We start from the raw sequence: 20213 nt of genomic DNA, 5'->3' as shown, positions 1-20213 counted from the left end.
AATCCGCAGTTCGCAATCCTTACCTCCCCCGGGTCGCGCCCCTCACTTCCCTTCGGAAGTAACTTAGATTCTTGCATGTTTTTCGGTAGCCTGTTCTAAATAAAACGACAAACCGTTCGTTTACTCATCTACACATCCAACGATCAGACAGCCAACCGGTACTGATTGCTGCCTAATTTCAAGACACTGTTCCCGGGGTAATTCAAATGTATGGGTTCATTCATGCAAGCCGACATGTATCGAGTTTCTGTAACAGGGCGGTGTTTGATGGTGTGGACCTGAGGTCCCAAATCAGATATTGACTTGGATAATTTGAAGTGGTCTGTTAAAAATTCCACGTAGACTTTTTCGTTTGAGGAAGACCTCTTACTCCATAGAAAAAAATACCTTCAATTTCTTTCCCCCTCTTCCTCCCTGCCCTCTCCTGCTATCCTGTCTATCCCCAATTTCTTATACAGAAATCTTGGGAAGCTCACAGTGTAATGTTAAACAAATAAGAATATTCCCTACAGATACTAAAAAGCATGCTTTCTAGATGCACATTCCGTATAATTGCTTAGACGTGTGTATTACACAGCTCCATTTGTTTGTGGGTGATTGAGTCATTAATCGTTTCTGTGTAAATCGAAAGTTTAGAAGCAAGTTCCTGACTGGAGCGTGTTTCCTGCCCAGCAACAGATTTCTTTCTTTCTTTTTCTTTCTTTTTTTGAGACGGAGTTTCGCTCTTGTTATCCAGGCTGGAGTGCAATGGCGTGATCGCGGCTCACTGCAACCTCCGCCTCCCAGGTTCAAGCGATTCTCTTGCCTCAGCCTCCTGAGTAGCTGGGATTACAGGCATGAGCCTCCACGCCTGGCTAATTTTGTATTTTTAGTAGAGACAGGCTTTCTCCATGTTGGTCAGGCTGGTCTCGAACTCCCGACCTCAAGTGATCCGCCAGTCTTGGCCTCCCAAAGTGCTGGGAGTACACGTGTGAGCCACAGTGCCCGGCTTCTTTTCTATTATTTTCTTTTCTCTTCTTTTCTTTTTTCTTCTCTTTCCCTCCCTCCCTCCCTTCCATCCTTTCTCTCTCTTTCGTTCTTTTCTTTCTTCTTTTCCTTTTTTTGACAGAGTTTCACTCTTGTTGCCCAGTCTGTAGTGCAGTGGTGCCATCTAGGTTTCACTGCCACCTCTGGCTCCCGGGTTCAAGCGATTATCCTGCTTCAGCCTCCTAACTAGCAGGGATTACAGGCGCCTGCCACCACTTCTGGATAATTTTTGTATTTTTAGTAGAGACGGGGTTTCACCGTGTTAGCCAGGCTGGTCTCGAACTCTGACCTCAGATGATCCACCCGCCTCGGCCTCCCCAAGTGCTGGGATTACAGGCTTGAGCCACCACGCCCGGCCCAGACTATGTCTTGAGCATGATACTTTTAAATTAACTATGTTACTTTTCAGCATCAGATGTCTCTGATTGAGCATGATTCTTATTACGTACGTATCAATTCAGTTCAATTACTGTATATGGCGGGTCCAAAGGAAAAAGAAAATTACCAGGTAGACATTCAGAAGACAGTCTCCATTCAGAACCACTTTGTGTGTGTGTGGTTTTTTTCGTTTGTTTGTTTGTTTCGGTTTGGTTTTTTTTTGAGACGGAGTCTCGCTTTGTCGCCCAGGCTGGAGTGCAGTGGCGCCATCTCGGCTCACTGCAAGCTCCGCCTACTGGAGTCACGCCATTCTCCTGCCTCAGCCTCCTGAGTAGCTGGGACTACAGGCGCCCGCCACTGTGCCCGGCTAATTTTTGTATTTTTAGTAGGACGGAGTTTCACAGCCAAGCTGGTCTCTATCTCCTGACCTCGTGATGCGCCCGCCTTGGTCTCCCAAAGTGCTGGGATTACAGGCCTGAGCCACCGTGTCCGGCCCAGAACCACTTTGTTTTTAAAAATTATGCCAATGAAAAGAAATCCGGTGAAATTTGTTTAATCCAAAACTTTTTCTTTTTCTTCTTTTTCTTTTTCTTTCTGTTTTTCTTTTTCTTTTTTTTTTTTGAGATGGAGTCTTTCTGTCACCCAGGGTGGAGTGCAGTAATGTGATGTTGGCTCACTGTAACCTCCGCCTCCTGGGTTCAAGTGAGTCTCATGCCTCAGCCTCCTGAGTAACTCGGATTATAGTCAGGTGTCACCTCACCTGGCTAATTTTGTATTTTTAGTAGAGACAAGATTTCAGCATGTTGGCCGGGCTCGAACTCCTGACCTCGATCCACCTGCATCAGCCTTTCAAAGTGCTGGGATTACAGGCGTGAGCCACCGCACCGGGCCTAAAACTTTTTCTATTACTGATTATGAGATATATGTGGGCCAGGTACAGTGGGCTCATGTCTGTGATCCTAGCACAATGGGAGGCTGAGGCGGGAGGAACTTGAGACCAGGAGTTTGAGTCCAGCCTGGGCAACACAGTGAGACCCCAGCTCTACCAAAAATAAGTTAAAAATTAGCTGGATGTGGTGGCACACATCTGCAGTCCCAGCTACCTGGGAGACTGAAATGGAAGGGTCATTTGATCTCAGGAGGTCAAGGCTGCAGTGAGGCCTGCTCACATCACTGCTCTCCAGCCTGGGCAACAGCAAGATGCTGTCTGAGTGAATGAATGAATGAGATATATGTGTTTGTTGTAGAGCTGACCCACTGTTCATCCACCAGCAGGCTTGTACAGCTCATTAGCTCCCCTCCTCCTTACCCCTCTCCTCAGCCTCTCCCATATTCTCATTTGTCCCATATTTTATTTTAATTTAATTTAATTTTATTGTGAGATGGCATCTTCCTCTGTCACCCAGGCTGGAGTGCAGTGGCATGATCTTGGCTGACTGCAACCTCTGCCTCCTGGGTTTAAGCAATTCTCCTTCCTCAACCTCCCAAGTAGCTGGGATTACAAGCTTGATTAACCATGCCCAGTTAATTTTTGTGTTTTTAGTAGAGACGGGGTTTCACTATGTTGGCCAGGCTGGTCTCGAACTCCTGACCTCATGTGATCCACTTGCCTCGGCCTCCCAAAGTGCTGGGATTACAGGCATGAGCCACGGTGCCCTGCCTCTTGTTCCATATTGATGCTCTAGGAAAGTCAGAAAAGCCTATAGAAGAAAATATTGCTCCTATTTTATTTACTGTTATCATTTTGATGTATTTTCTTCTTTTACACATACACTTTGATCTGTTATACTTACATTTGCATTTCAAAATTGGATTCCAAGTTCTTTTTTATGAGTCAAAGGATAGACAAAATATACTTCTCAGTAATTTATTTACATGGTTCCATGTTGACACATATCTCATTCATATATTTTATTGTAGTTTATCAAATTCTAGGTTAAAAAAAATCTTGAAAATACGTGGGAAGTTTCTTGTAGAAATTCCCTGTAGAATTGTCAGTCCATATGTTCTTTTTGTTCTAAGTGTTAATGTACTTTACTATTTATATAGTTTGGACTGGGTGAAAAGGTTACATAGAAATCAATTAATTTTAGTGTTTGTTTGTTTTTGTTTTGTTTTGTTTGGAGACAGAGTTTCATTCTTGTCACCTGGGCTGGAGTGCAATGGCGTGGGTGGCCTCAGCTCACTGCAACCTCTACCTCCCAGGTTCAGGCGATCCTCCTGCCTCAGCCTCCTGAGTAGCTGGGATTACAGGCATGCACCACCATGCCTGGCTAACTTTTTGTATTTTTAATAGAGATGAGGTTGCTCCATGTTAGTAAGGCTGGTCTCAAACTCGATCTCAGGTGATCCACCCGCCTCGGCCTCCCAAAGTACTGGGATTACAGGCGTGAGCCATCATGCCCGGCCAGTGGTTTTAAGTAATGGTATATTAACTGGTAAAGAATAGGAACAAACTACAGTAACATGAACAGTGAAAATGAATTACGTAAATAATGTTGAACAACAACAACAAAAAGAACGTGAAGGAATACATACAGCTGATGCAGCAAGACAAGGAAAATAAAGGCATAAGTTTGGAAAAGGAGTGATGAAATCGTTATGTGTAGATGACTTGATTGGCTTCATTTATAAACTGTTGGAAATAATTAGTAAATTAGCAAAATTGCTGGTTGCAAAGTCAATAAACAAAAATAAAAATATTTCAATATACTAACAAGGTTAAAAACAAAATGAAAATACCATTTAGAATATCATCAAAAATATCAAAGCTAGGTCCATTGGTGCATTCTGATAGTCCCAGCTATTTGGGAGGCTGAGGTGGGAGAATCATCAGGCCAGGAGTTTGAGGCTGCAGTGCACTGTGATCTATCTGTGAGTAGCCACTGTACTCCAGCCTAGAGACCCCATCTCTAACAAATAAAAATGGAAAACTTTGGCCAGGCATGGTGGCTCACGCCTGTAATCCCAGCACTTTGGGAGGTAGAGGCAGGCAGATCACTTGAGGTCAGGAGTTTGAGACCAGCCTGGTCAACATGGCAAAACCCTGTCTCTACTAAAAATACAAAAATTAGCTGGGCGTGGTGGCATACACATGTATTCCCAGCTACTGGGGAGGCTGATGCAGGAGAATTGCTTGAGCCCAGGAAGCAGAGGTTGCAGTGAGCCAAGATTGCTCCATTGCACTCAGCCTCTGTGACAAGAGTGAAACTCTGTCTCAAAAACAAACAAACAAAAATTGAAAACCTGAAACACAATTTAAAAATCAAATATTTAGGAATAAATCTCACTAAAGATATTCAAAACTTAAAAACATAACTGGGTAAATTTGAAGAGGAAGTAATTGACAACTATGTCGTGTTCATTTTTCCTCAAATTGATCTGGATTTAATGCAATCTCAGTCGAAATCTCATCAGTTTTTTAATTAAATTGACAAACTGATTAAAATATTTATTCATTTATTTATTTATTGAGACAGAGTCTCGCACTGTCACCCAGGCTAGAGTGCAGTGGCACGATCTCAGCTCACTGTAAGCTCCGCCTGCTGGGTTCACGCCATTCTCCTGCCTCAGCCTCCCAAGTAGCTGGGACTACAGGCACCCGCCACCACTCCCGGCTAATTTTTTGTATTTTTAGTAGAGATGGGGTTTCAGATTGATTGATTTATTTATTTTTGTTTTTATTTTTATTTTGAGACAGAGTTTCACTCTTTTGCCCAGGCTGGAGTGAAGTGGCTCGATCTCAGCTCACTGCAACCTCCGTCTCCCAGGTTCAAGCAATTCTATTGCCTCAGCCTCCCGAGTAGCTGGGATTATATGCGCCTGCCACCACACCCAATTAATGTTTGTATTTTTAGTCGAGACGGGGTTTCACCACTTTGGCCAGGCTAGTCTCGAACTCCTAACCTCAGGTAATCTGCCCGCCTCAGCCTCCTAAAGTGCTGGGATTACAGGTGTGAGCCACCGTGCCCAGCCTGATTAAAGGAAGTACAATGGACCTAGAATAGTTTAGGAAATTGTACGGGAAAAAATGTTGGAAGATTTACTATACCAAAGAGCAAGACTTACCATAAAGCAGCCTAATTAAGCAGGTGTTATTGATGCAGTGATAGAAAAATAGGCCAATTGAATAGAAAGTTCAGAAAGAATCCTGCACATATAATTCAATGTAGTACACAAAATATGCAGCAATGTAATTCAGTAGGAAAAAGGTTTTTTTTTTTTTTGAGATGGAGTCTTGTTCTGTCACCCAGACTGGAGTACAGTCGCACGATCTCGGCTCACTGCAACCTCTGTCTCCCGGGTTCAAGCAATTCTCCTGCCTCAGCCTTCTGAGTAGCTGGAACTATAGGCACACACCACCACATCCAGCTAATTTTCATATTTTCAATAGAGACGAGGTTTCACCATGTTGGCCAGGATGGTCTCGATCACTTGACCTTGTGATTCGCCTGCCTCAGCCTCACAAAGTGCTGGGATTACAAGCGTGAGCCACCGTGCCTGGCCGAAAGGATGATTTTTTTTTTTCAATGAATAATGCTGGGTCAATTGGGTATCTGTATAGGAAAAACATGAACCTTGATTCCCTGCCACATATCATACACAAAATTTAATTATAGGTGTGAGCCACTGCACCTGGCCTAAAATCATTTTTAGTTATAAAAATAATGCTAGGTCATGGTAAAAAAATGAGTGTGGATCCTACAAAATGAAACAGGTAATACTCTTCCATCTCCTGCCAGCTCCAGTAGTCCCACTCCCAGAGGGAATATATAGACATTATGAATCTTGCTTTTTAAAGTAAAGTTTTAAGTGGAACTTAAAACTTCCAGTCACTTGGAAAACATTCATAAGCAGATATTTCAGTGCTATTTTTCTATTTCTTAGATTTCTGCACCTAATGAATTCGATGTCATGTTTAAACTGGAAGTCCCCAGAATTCAACTAGAAGAATATTCTGACACTGGTGCATATTACTTTGTGAAATTTAAAAGAAATCCAAAAGAAAATCCTCTGAGCCAGTTTTTAGAAGATGAAATATTATCAGCTTCTAAGATGCTATCAAAGTTTAGGAAAATCATTAAGGAAGAAATTAACAACATTAAAGGTAAGATTTTTGCCTTTTGATTCTTAAAGGTTTAATTATACCTAGTAATTGCCAATGTGCACTCACCTCCTCATGTTTCTTGACCTCTCTGCAGTAAGAAAAAGGGCAGTAGTGAGGTCAAGAAACATCAGTAGAGGAGTGTACATTGGCAATTACTAGGTATGACTATTCTCTCCTTCTAGAAACAACACTCTGCTTTTCATTTAGTCTGCTGCTTGTGCCACTGGGTATATGTGCCTGCATAAAATTGATGGGATCCTCTTTAAAGCTCGTAATCTAATTGTAAAAACATACAACACAAATTGCAGTGAGTGCTCTGAAGGGAATAAACTGGGAAAAGTGATAGCAATTAGGGTGGAATGGGGTGGTAGAGCCAAGCCCTGAGGCAGAAAAAAGAGCTTGGCAAGATCTAGGAACAAAAAGAGGCTCTTGCAGAAAAGATGAAGTGACATGAAATGAAGCTAAAGAGGCGGCCAGGGACCAGATTCTCTACTGACTTGTAGACCCTGAAAAGGAGTTTAGATTTTGTTTTATTTTATTTTTGAGACGGAGTCTTGCTCTGTCGCCCAGGCTGGAGTGCAGTGGCACGATCTCAGCTCACTGCAACCTCTGCCTCCCGGGTTCAAGCGATTCTCCTGCCTCAGCCTCCCAAGTAGGGGGGATTGCAGGTACCCACCACCATGCCTGGCTAATTTTTGTATTTTTAGTATAGATGGGGTTTTACCATCTTAGCCAGGCTGGTCTTGAACTCCTAACCTCATGATACACCCGCCTCAGCTTCCCAAAGTGCTGGGATTACAGGTGTGAGCCACTATGCCTGGCCAGATTTTATTTTATTTTATTTTATTTATTTTTATTTTATTTTATTTTGAGATGGAGTTTCACTCTTGTCACTCAGGCTGGAGTGCAATGGCCCTGATCTCGGCTTAACTCAACCTCCACCTCCCAGGTTTAAGCAATTCTCCTGCCTCAGCCTCCCGAGTAGCTGGGATTACAGGCGTGTGCACCATGCCAGGCTAATTTTTGTGTTTTTAGTAGAGATGGGATTTCTCCATGTTGGCCAGGCTGGTCTCAGACTCCCGACCTTGGGTGATCCACCCACCTCAGCCTCCCAAAGTTCTGGGATTACAGGTGTGAGCCACCGCGCCCGGCACCAGGTTTTATTATCTGATCATTGAGAAGCCAGGTTTTCATCAGAGAGTAATGACTGGCTTTGTATTTTTAAACATTTACTCTGGCTTCTGAGGATAGATTTTATAAGAAGGCAAATAGGAAGATTAGAAAGGAAAATGATGTAATAGTTCAGGTAAAAGATGGTGGCAGCTTAGATGGGGTGGGAGTAGGGTGCTGGGATTGGAGCAACAGACAGGTCCAAGCTGTAGCAGCACTTGCATCTGGATTAAGCATAGAGGGTAAGAGAGAGGATTAAATTAAGATGGTTCCCAGGTTTCTGGATGGTGCATCTGGGTGGATTGATTGTGCCATTTTCTGAGATGGGAAGGACTGAGGCAAAACATAGTTTGGTATATGAATTAAGTTATGTTTATTGGCTTTGGATGTATTTGGTTGTAGATTCCTGTGGTACATCAACATCAAAGTGGATGTGTTAAGTTTGTAGCTGCATATAGGTTTGGTTGGAGTGCAAAGGATACCTTTGGGCTGCAAGTAAACATTTGGGAGTCATCATTATATAGGTGGCTTTGGCAATGGATGAAATACCTAGGCAGAAAGTGTAAATTCATACATCCATTAATTTAATCAATATTCATTGATTATCTAACGTGTAGGTGTTCTAGTTATTTAGAATTCATTAGTGAACAATTAGATGAAGACTTCTACCCTTCTGTACTTTATAATCTTGCAAGCACAGGCATACAATTAATAACAAATGGAAAAAATGATTATCTTTTATACTAGAAAGTAGTAAGTGCTATTGTGAAGAAGTATAGCAAAGTGAGAGGGATCAGGAATGTGGGAGATGGAGGTCGGGGGGAAGTTGCAATGTTAAGTAGAGTGGTAAGAAGAGAATTCCATTAGAGTTTGGGAAGAAGAGAATGAGCAAAAGGAGAATATGAGTGTTTTGTAGAAGGAGCAGTCAGTGTTTGGAATGCTACTGACATCCAGAAATCCATTGGATTTGGTCTTTGGTCTTGTGGGGTTCTTTGGTCTTCTGGGGTTGACAAGAGAAATGTCAGTGCGGTGATGGATACGGAGTGAAAGGCAGGGTTGCAGTGGGGATAACATGTGTAGGCCACTCTAGAAAGTTCTGACTGGGCTGAGTTTGGTGTCTCAGCACTTTGGGTGGCCAAAGCAGAAGGATCGCTTGAGCCCAGGAGTTAAAGACCAGCCTGGGCAACAAAGTGAGAGTCCATCTCTACAAAAAAAAATTTTAGGCCAGCCGTGGTGGCTCACGCCTGTAATCCCAACACTCTGTGAGGCCGAGGTGGGCGGATCACAAGATAAGGAGTTCGAGACCAGCCTGGCTAAGATGATGAAACCCTGTCTCTACTAAAACTACAAAAATTAGCCAGGCATGTTGGCACACACCTGTAATCCTAGCTACTCAGGAAGTTGAGGCAAGAGAATTGCTTGAGCCCAGGAGGCGGAGGTTGCAGTGAGCTGAGATTGCGCCACTGCACTCCAGTCTGGGCGACAGAGCGAGACTCTGTCTCAGAAAAAAAAAAAGAAAGAAAAACAATGTTTTTTAATTAGCCAGGGGTGGTGGCATGTGCCTGTGGTCCCAACTACATACAATGCTGAGGCAAGAGGATTGCTTGAGCCTAGGAGGTTGAGGCTGCAGTAAGCCATGTTCATGCTACTGCACGCCAGCCTGGGTGACAGAATGGGACCCTGTCTCAAAAAAAAAAAAAAAGTATGGGCTGGAAGGAAGCAGAAAGATGGGTGAGTACGGAGAGGAGGAAGATGTAGGGTGAAAGGAGAGGTATACCCTGTAACCCTCAGTATGAATTTCAGGATAATCTAGCAGGGAGGGAGAGATTGCTGATGTAGGAGAGGGAATAGTTGAAGAGCATGATACTTGAGAAGTTGAGAAGGAAGGGATCCAGAGACCATGTGCAGAGGTGGCCTTTGAAAGGTAGATGGAGGGCCAGGTACGGTGGCTCACACCTGTAATCCCAGCACTTTGGGAGGCCAAGGCGGGCAGATCATTTGAGCTCAAGAGTTCAAGACCAGCCTGGCCAACATGGTGAAACCCCATCTCTACTAAAAATACAAAAATTAGCCAGGTGTGGTGGTGCATGCCTGTAATCCCAGCTACTCAGGAGGCTGAGGCAGGAGAATCGCTTGAACCTGGGAGGTGGAGGTTGCAGTGAGCTGAGATCACACCACTGTACTCCATCCAGCCTGGGCTACAGAGCAAGACTTTGTCTCAAGAAAAGTGAGGTAGATGGACACTTACTTCCTCAGTGGTAACAGAAGAGGTGGCCAGGTTTGGGTAACAGGTGGCCAGGTTTGCAGATTTTTCTAGTATTTGCTCCTTTGTGTTCTACTTCCTCACTGTGGAAGTCTTATCTGAGAGTAGTAGTCTTTACTGCTTATATACCCCCAACTCCCAAAGCCATCTACATTTCTGACCATAGCCACAAACCTAGCAACCATCTCCACTTGAGTGTCCCATAGGTATCTAGAGCTCATTGTGTCTCATGAAGTTCAGCTTGGCCCAATCTTTTTTCTTCCTGCTTATTCTGTTTTGGGGAATGGAGCCAACATCAGTCACTTCCTAGGCCAGGATCCTGGGATGGCATCCCAAGGCTCCTACTTTTCTCCTCACATCATACTCAACTCATGACCAGTTATGTTGGTTTGAACTTCTTTAGTTGCTCTCATTTCTTCCCCCGTGTCTTGATGCTCACTGCCTCTGTGCTGCCATGGCACCCAGCCTCTGTGCTGGGCTGTTGCTGTGGTCTTTTTGCTGCCTGTCTGTTCCCTCTTGCCCATCTGGCCTCTTCTCTAGGCTTCCCTCCATTCTGCCATCTATAATTTGTAATGAAAATGTAACGAGGTGCTTTGGCACATGCCTGTAATCCCAGCTACTCAGGAGGCTGAGGCAGGAGGATCGCTTGAACCCGGGAGGCAGAAGTTGCGGTGAGCCAAGATCGTGCCATTGCACTCCAGCCTGGGCAACAGACAACAAGAGCGAAACTCTGTCTCAAAAAAAAAAAAAAAAAGAAAAGAAAATTTAATCATAGCACTCTTAAACCTCAAAGTCTACAGAGACCCCCTCATCACAGATGCCCACACCATCTTGACAATGCCTCCCAATGGGAGAGATCAGTAATTATTGTGTGGTTTTTTTTGTTTTTTGGTTTTTCTTTTTTGAGACATAATCTTAATCTGTCGCCCAGGCTGGAGTGCAGTGGTGTGATCTCGGCTCACTGCAACCTCCACCTCCTGGGTTCAAGCGATTCTCATGCCTCAACCTCCTGAGTAGCTGGGATTACAGGCATTCGCCACCACACCCGGCTAATTTTTGTATTTTTAGTAGAGATGAGGTTTCTCCATGTTGGTTAGGCTGGTCTCAAACTCCTGACCTCAAGTGATCCTCCTGTCTTGGCCTCCCAAAGTGCTGTGATTACAGGCGTGAGCCATCACACCCGGCCAATATTGGTTTAGTAAAGCATTTTGCCTTTTAGAACCAGTTTCTGTTTTACCACCAATGTTTACCTTATACTTAGCACACCAGAGATCTTCAATTATAGTTATATTATTTCCCCTGTATTTCCAGAGAAAATTGGATTAATACTTTCTTTTCTTTTATATGTTCAACCAGATACAGATGTCATCATGAAGAGGAAAAGACGAGGGAGCCCTGCTGTAACACTTCTTATTAATAAAGAAATATCTGTGGATATCACCCTGGCTTTGGAATCAAAAAGTAGCTGGCCTGATAGCACCCAAGACGGCCTGCCCATTAAAAACTGGCTTTCAGCAAAAGTTAGGCAGCAACTAAGACTAAAGCCGTTTTACCTTGTACCCAAGCATGCAAAGGAAGGAAATGGTTTCCAAGGTATTTGAAATATTAAAGTTAACTTAAAGACGTAAAAGAGTTATTAATGTTATATGTTCAGGCAGCAGATCAACAGCCACCCAATGCTGCTGTCATTTCAAGAGCCATCAGGCGAAACAGGTTGTAAGATGGGAGTCTGGTGACAGACAGAATTGAAAAGGGCATAGTTGTAGTATTAATATCAAATACTCAGCTTTAAAATGTCTAGCAATCCATATTTGAATTTTATCTTTTTTTATTTTTATTTTTTCAGTAAAGAAAAGCAGTATTGGCCTTGGAGTCAGACTGCCCTGGTTCTGAATCCTGAGGCTCCGTCTAGTAGTTGTGTAGAATTTGAGCTAGTTATGATGCTTTCTAAACCCAGTTGCTCATCTGTACACTGTGTTAAGCAAAACTACTTGAAAAATTCTGGAATGATAAAATGTGCATGCAGTTCTGTGGCCAGTTCTGTTCGTGCCAGTTATATGTTATTACATATTAATATTATCATTAGAGTCTAGACTCTCATTCTCAGCCCTGGTTCTCTCTTTCCTTAATCTTCCCATTCTACTGCTCCTATGCAACGTATCTCAGCCTCACAGATCAGGATGGGTTTTCAGTCTGTGCTCTTGGATAAACCTCAACTTCCAAGAACCAGACTGAGTTGGTCTACAGCTAAAACTTTATAATGGTGATATTTTTGAAGGTAGAAGGAAGTAACTTTTTTTTTTTTTCTGAGACAGAATTTTGCTCTTGTTGCCCAGGCTGAAGTACAGTGGCACAATCTCAGCTCACTGCAACCTGTGCCTCCTGGGTTAAAGCAATTCTCCTATCTTATTCTCCCAAGTAGCTGGGACTACAGATGCCCACTACCATGCCTGGCTAATTTTTTGTGTTTTTAGTAGAGACGGGGTTTCACCATGTTGGCCAGGCTGGTCTCAAACTCCTGGGAGTAGCTTTTTTCCTTGTGATTTAGTCTAAAAAAAAATGAAAGTAGCTGATTATTTTCATTTCCTCCCATAGATTTATGTAGGACTTTTGGCACCTACTACTACTGGATTCCCGGGAAACTGAAGGGGACTGTAAAACAAATGAACCAAATTATAAATGAGTATTGCTGAAAAAAGCCCAGAAATAGTCAATCATGCTTAGTTTAATGGTTTGTGTTTCTGTGGACACACATCATAACTTCATATATTGCATACGTATAGGAATCATTTTCTGTAAGAAAAATAGTTTATGAAGGGAACTTACATATATCATTATTCATGTTTTTACAAAATGATTATAGCTTTCTGCAAAGAGGTTATTCTGCAAACTGAACAATTTTTAGAATAGCTGCCCCAAGAAACCTTCACTGTAAGTGATACAGAAATCACAACAGGACCCCATACCATCTCTTGCTGACCCCATACTGTCCTGGGGAACACTGGAGGATAAATCACCTTAGAGATGAAGAAGAGTCCTTTGGTGGCCCTGTGGCCTATGTGGCTAGCGAGGTTTTTGTTTTGTTTTGTTTTGTTTTTGTTTTTGTTTTTGTTTTTTTGAGGCGGAGTCTCGCTCTGTCGCCCGGACTGAAGTGCAGTGGCCGGATCTCAGCTCACTGCAAGCTCCGCCTCCTGGGTTTACGCCATTCTCCTGCCTCAGCCTCCCGAGTAGCTGGGACTACAGGCGCCCGCCACCTCGCCCGGCTAGTTTTTGTATTTTTAGTAGAGACGGGGTTTCACCGTGTTAGCCAGGATGGTCTCGATCTCCTGACCTCGTGATCCGCCTGTCTCGGCCTCCCAAAGTGCTGGGATTACAGGCTTGAGCCACCGCGCCCGGCCTGTTTTTGTTTTTTTAGACGGATTCTTGCTCTGTCGCCCAGGCTGGAGTGCAGTGGTGTGATCTCGGCTCACTGCAACCTCCACCTCCCGGGTTCAAGTGATTCTCCTGCCTCAGCCTCCCGAGTAGCTGGGACTACAGGCGCATGCCACCACGCCAGAATAATTTTTGTATTTTTAGTAGAGACAGGGTTTCACCATGTTGGCCGGGATGGTCTCCATCTCTTTACCTTGTGATCCACCAGCCTCAGCCTCCCAAAGTGCTGGGATTACAGGCATGAGCCACCATGCCCAGCCATGGTTAGGGAGATCTTTGCATTCTTCCATTAAAATGAAAGAAAGTGAAGGCTGGTGCTGGATGCTTAGCTTCACTTCTGCTTTCTGTTACCCTTGGCTGTTCTGCATCTCCCATCATTCCAGATTATGTATAATTAGACAAAACTCTGCTTCTGTGTACGTGTGTGAGTGTATGTGAACAGAGGGACTTAGTGAAAATACTTGTACTAGATTGGAGACACTTATAACACCTGCTGTATCTTTTCTTTCTCTAAACATTCTACTAGAAATTCCCTGGTCTCACAAGTTATATTTTTAAAAATATTATGTTTTTGTTTTTATTTATTTTTATTTGTTTATTTTTTGAGACAGTCTCGCTGTGTCGCCCAGGCTGGAGTGCAGTGGTGCAATCTCGGCTCACTGCAACCTCCACCTCCTGGGTTCAAACGATTCTCCCACCTCAGTATCTCAAGTAGCTGGCACTACAGGTGCGTGCCACCATGCCCAGCTACTTTTTTGTATTTTTAGTAGAGACTGGGTTTCACCATATTGGCCAGGCTGATCTCAAACTTCTGACTTCAGGTGATCCACCCATCTCCATCTCCCAAAGTGCTGGGATTACAGGCATGAGCCACCGTGCCTGGTCTTATTTTTATTGATTTTTGATTAAAAATTTCAAATTTTAAAAATCTACCAGTTTCAAAATACCAGTTTTATTACCAAGGATATAATTTATTTAAAAAACAGTTTATGATTTACTTGCAGTTTTTTTGTTCTTAAGATAAAAGGACAGTAAAATTTGAGATTTTTAACCCACTCAAAAAAATGTTCAGCCAGGTGCAGTGACCCGTGACTGTAGTCTCAGCTACTCAGGAAGTTGAGGCAGGAGGATTGCTTGAGCCCAGGGGTTCAGGGCTGTAGTGAGCTATGATCATGCCACTTGCCTCCATCCTGGGTAACATAGCAAGACGTCCTCTATACCCCACCCACCAAAAAAAAAAAAAAAGTCACTGGACAGTTTAACTCAACGTAGGCAAATTAACTTGTTTCATTATGTTATCTGTTTTTAGATACTGGTTTTTAAATTTTGATTTAATTTGTTTCATACATTTATAAAGTATAACATGGTTCCACAGTCAAAGCTATGGAAAAAGGTACAATTAGAGAAACATCTTCTGTTCATGTCCTCTCCATGCTCTTCTCTCCTTCCCTGATTAGAAACCTTTTTAATTGTTTTTAGTTTACCCTTCCATGGTTTTTAAATTTTATTTATTTATTTATTTCGAGATGGAGTCTCTTTCTGTTGCCCAGGCTGGAGTGCAGTGGGGTGATCTTGGCTTACTGCAGTCTCCGCTTCCCAGGTTTAAGTGATTCTCCTGCCTCAGCCTCCCAGAGTAGATGAGATTACAGGTGTGCACCACCACGCCTGGCTAATTTTTGTGTTTTTAGTAGAGACGAGGTTTCACCACGTTGGCCAGGCTGGTCTTGAACTCCTGACCTCAGGTGGTCCACCCACCTTTGCCTCCCAAAGTACTGAGATTATAGGCGTGAGCCACCGCGCCTAGCCTTCCGGTTTTAAAAGTGTAAGTAAATATATTCTCTCTCTCTCACTCCCTCATGTAATGGCTCAAACCTATAATCCCAGTACTTTGGGAGGCTGAAGCGGGTGGATCACTTGAGGTCAGGAGTTCGAGACCAGCGTGGGCAACATGGTGAAAGTCTGTCTCTACTAAAATACAAAAATTAGCCAAGTGTGGTGGTGCATGCCTGTAGTCCCAACTATTCAAGAGGCTGATGTGGGGGGGAATCACTTGAGCCCTGGAGTTTGAGGCTGCAGTGAGCCAAGATGGTGCCACTGCACTCCAACCTGGGCAACAGAGTGAGACCCTGTCTCAAAAACAAAGAAAAAGTTGTGCCTTTTATTTTAAAAAGGGAGTAGCATATAAATGTGTATACGGTATATAATATAAATTATATACAATGTTTTATATTATGTAAGGCATATTGCATATAAATTATACATATTACATATAAATACTTATGTAAATATATATTCATATAAATATGTTTAATACATATTTTTAAGATAAAGACATCAGGTAAAAACTAAGGAAATCTGGATAAAGTATAAACTTTAGTTAACAATAATGTATCAATATTGGTTTATTGTACCAATGTATTTTATGAATATGGGGTGTTAATAATAGGGAAATGGGGGTACAGTGGCATGTGCTTATAGTCCTAGTTTCCTCAACCTTTGGGAGGCTGAGGCAGGAGGATCATTGAGCCCAGGAGTTAGGGTTGTTCTGCTTGGAGCCGAACTCCTGGGTTCAAGTGATCCTCCCGTCTCAGCCTCTCACCTCCCAAGTAGCTGAGATTACAGGTGCACGACACTGTGTCCAGCTGGACATTTTTTCAAGTGGGTTTAAAACTTGGTATTTTGACTGTCCTTTTATCTTAAGAACAAAAAACTGCAAAAAAAAATTATAAGCTGTTTTTTATAAGTGTATTATTGGTAATAATACTGGTATTGAAAAAGGCAGATTAAACATGTAAATATTAGATAATATACTAATTTATATATATATAAAATATACTTGTATGCCACCCCCTTTTTAAAATAAAAGGTGTACTTTTTTTTTTTTAAAAAAAGTAGACACAGAGTCTCACTGTGTTGCCCAGGCTGGTCTCAAACTCCTGGCCTCAAGCAGTCCTCCCACTGTGGCCTCCTAAAGTGCTGGGATTATAGACATGAGCCATCACAGCCAGGCCATACATTCTTCTTTTTAATTTTATTAATTTGGTTTATTTTTTTAATTTTATAGAAGCCTTGCTCTCAGATATAACACGTTTTTTCTTTTAATTTAACGAGATATTTTTTAGCTCAATCCATACCTCTCTATAGAGATAATACCCATTCCTTTTTAAAGTCTATTTTTACAACTAGTCAAAGAGTAAATCCTTATGTAGTATTGCTAGGCATTTCCCAGATCTCCATAGGCATCATTCCAATTTGCTTTTCCACAGCAATGTATCAGGAGTACCTGCTTCACCCTCAACCTCACTGACTTGTTAAACTTTTTGCCAACTGAAATTCTTGCCAGTAGTCCAAAAAGCGAGAAATGATATCTCAATGTAGTTTATTTAAAAATAAACTTTTGGTTTTAGCAAGTTTTACATTTACAGAAAAATTGTGAAGATAGTACAGAGAGTTCCTGTATAACCCCATACCCATTCCCCTGGGGTTTTGTGTTGGGGAGGTAGTAGGCACTGTATTGCCCATGCTGGTCTCGAACTGAGCTCAGTGATCCTCCCGCCTCACCGGATCAAGTAACCGGGACTACAGACACATGCCACTGCAGCACCCCCATTTTCCTATTATTAATATTTCACATTAATATATTTATACAATTAATAAACCAATATTGATACATTATTGTTAGCTAAGGGCTATATCCGCTGGGCACAGTGGGTCATGCCTGTAATCCCAGCACTTTGGGAGGCCGAGATGGGCAGATCACCTGAAATCAAGAGTTCAAAACCACCCTGGCCAACATGGTGAAACCCCATCTCTACTAAAAAAATACAAAAATTAGCCAGGCATGATGGCATGTGCCTTAGTCCCAGCTACTTGGGAGGCTGAGATAGGAGAATCACTTGAACTCAGGGGGTGGAAGTTGCAGTGAGCCAAGATCATGCCACTGCACTCCAGTCTAGGTGACAGAGTGAGACTCCATCTCAAAAAAAAAAAAAAAAGGTCTATAACTTATCCGGATTTCCTTAGTTTTTCTTAATGTCCTTTGACTATTCCAAGATCCCATTTAGGATACCATATTGCATTTAGTTGTCATGTCTCCTTAAGCTACTCTTGACTGTGACAGTTTTTTGGTTTTAACAGTTTTGAGGTGTACTAATTAGGTATTTTGTAGAATGTCCTTTACTTGAGATTTATTATGTTTCTTATGATTATATCAGAGCTATTGGGTTTGGGGAAGGAAGGTCACAGAGGCAAAGTGCCATCCTTATCGCATTTTATCAAGGGTACATGCCACCTTTCTTTACAGTCATATACAGTTGACCCTCAGGATTGGCTCCAGGGTACCCTGCAGACACCAAAGTCCACAGATGCTCAAATCCCTTACATAAAATGATGTAATACAGTTGGCCCTCCATATCTGTGGGTTTCAATCCATGGTTGGTTGAATTCTCAGATGTGAAACCCTTGGATACAAAGGGCAAACCGCATTGGGTAGCTATCCCTGAACTCTTTATTCTGTCCCATTAAAATCTTTGTCTATCTTTGTACCATGTTGTACAAAATGTAGCTTTATAATTAGTCTCAATATCTTTTAGGGTAAGTTCTACCACTTTGTTTTTCTCCAAGAGTGTTTTAGAGAGTCTTGATCCTTTGCATTCTCGTATAAATTTTGAAATCAGCTTGTCAGATTCCACAAAATACTTTTTGGAATTTTGATTGAGATAATGTTGAATCTATAGATAAATTTGGGGCCAGGAATGATGGCTTATGCCTGTCATTCCAGCACTTCAGAAGGCTGAGGAAGGAGAGTTGCTTGAGCTGAGGAGTTCAAGACCATCTTGGACAACACTCTGTGAAAACTCCACCCAGGCGCGGTGACTCACGCCTGTAATCCCAGCACTTTGGGAGGCTGAGGTGGGTGGATTATGAAGTCAAGAGATCGAGACCATCCTGGCCAACATGGTGAAACCCCATCTCTACTAAAAATACAAAAATTAGCTGGGCATAGTGGCGCACACCTGTAGTCCTAGCTACTTGGGAGGCTGAGGCGGGAGAATAACCCGGAAGGCAGAGGTTGCAGTGGGCCGAGATTGCGCCATTGCACTCCTGCCTTTCGACAGAGAGATACTCCATCTCAAAAAAAAATTTAAAATAAAAAAAACTCTCTATAAAAGTTTGTATAGAGGGTTGTGAGTCTTCATCTCTATAAAAACTTTTTAAAAAATTCGCCAGGTAGGCCGGGCGCGGTGGCTCAAGCCTGTAATCCCAGCACTTTGGGAGGCCAAGACGGGTGGATCACGAGGTCAGGAGATCGAGACCATCCTGGCTAACACAGTGAAACCCCGTCTCTACTAAAAAATACAAAAATCTAGCTGGGCGAGGTGGTGGGCGCCTGTAGTCCCAGCTACTCGGGAGGCTGAGGCAGGAGAATGGCGTAAACCTGGGAGGCAGAGCTTGCAGTGAGTTGAGATCCGGCCACTGCACTCCCGCCTGGGCGACAGAGCGAGACTCCATCTCAAAAAAAAAAAAAAAAAATTCGCCAGGTATGGTGGTGTGCACTTGTAGCTTGTAGCTTGTAGTCTTAGTTATGCAAGAAAATCACTGAAACTCAGGAGTTTTAGGTGACCGTGAGCTATGATCTTGCCACTGCACTCCAGCCTGGGTAACAGAACAAGACACTGTCTCTATTAAAAAAGAAATAAATAAACATGGGAGAGAGTTGATATGTTAACAATATTGAGTCTCCCAATCTACTTGTTTAGATCTCCTCTAATACTGCCCAGCTTCACTCATTAGCATTTTCTCTGCAGAGGTTTTGTATATCTTTTGTTAATTTATTCATAGGTAATTGATCTATTTTAAAACTTTTTATTTATCTATTTATTTTGAGATGGAGTCTCGCTCTGTCACCCAGGCTGGAGTGCAGTGATGCGATCTCGGCTCACTGCACCCTCCGCCTCCTGGGTTCAAGCGATTCTCCTGCCTCTGCCTCCTGAGTAGCTGGGATTACAGGGCCCACCCCCATGCCTGGATAATTTTTGTATTTTTAGTAGAGATAGGGTTTTACCATGTTGTCCAGGCTGCTCTCAAACTCCTGACCTCAGGTGATCTGTTCACCTCGGTCTCCCAAAGTGTTGGGATAACAGGCGTGAGCCACTGCGCCTGGCCAAAACTTTTTATTATGAAAATTTTAAACCAGTACCATAGGAGACTGGGCCGGGAGTGGTGGCTCATGCCTGTAATAAATACCAGCATTGGCCGGGCGCGGTGGCTCAAGCCTGTAATCCCAGCACTTTGGGAGGCCGAGACGGGCGGATCACGAGGTCAGGAGATCGAGACTATCCTAGCTAACATGGTGAAACCCCGTCTCTACTAAAAAATACAAAAAACTAGCCGGGCGAGGTGGCCGGCGCCTGTAGTCCCAGCTACTCGGGAGGCTGAGGCAGGAGAATGGCGTAAACCCGGGAGGCGGAGCTTGCAGTGAGCTGAGATCCGGCCACTGCACTCCAGCCTGGGCAACAGAGCGAGACTCCGTCTCAAAAAAAAAAAATAAAATAAAATAAATAAATACCAGCATTTTGAGAGGCTGAGATGGGTGGATCACTTGAGCCTAGGAGTTCAAGCCTGGGCCATGTGGCAAAACCCTGTCTCTTCAAAAAATACAAAATAAATTAGCTAGGTATGGTAATATGCACCTGTTGTCCCAGCTATCTGGGGGGCTGAGGTGGGAGAATCACTTGAGCCTAGGAGGTTGAGGCTGCTGTGAGCCGAGATCATGCCACTGCACTCCAGCCTGGGTGATAAAGGGAAACCTTGTCTTAAAAAAATAATAAATGACTG

The 20213-nt window shown here is 43.0% G+C and overlaps 1 protein-coding gene across 1 annotated transcript in view; it reads left to right on the top strand.

The window, feature by feature from the left end:
* CGAS (cyclic GMP-AMP synthase) overlaps positions 1-20213 on the top strand; it is a 30979-nt gene that overhangs the window by 852 nt on the left and 9914 nt on the right. Inside the window, exons 2-3 of the mRNA XM_010372214.2 lie at positions 6292-6511; positions 11301-11537. Coding sequence (XP_010370516.2) covers positions 6292-6511; positions 11301-11537 — 457 coding nt within the window. The remainder of the gene's footprint in view (positions 1-6291; positions 6512-11300; positions 11538-20213) is intronic.

This window comes from Rhinopithecus roxellana, chromosome 4, assembly GCF_007565055.1.
Source record: "Rhinopithecus roxellana isolate Shanxi Qingling chromosome 4, ASM756505v1, whole genome shotgun sequence".
NCBI lineage: Eukaryota > Metazoa > Chordata > Mammalia > Primates > Cercopithecidae > Rhinopithecus > Rhinopithecus roxellana.
This window is presented reverse-complemented; position numbering and strand designations above follow the sequence as displayed.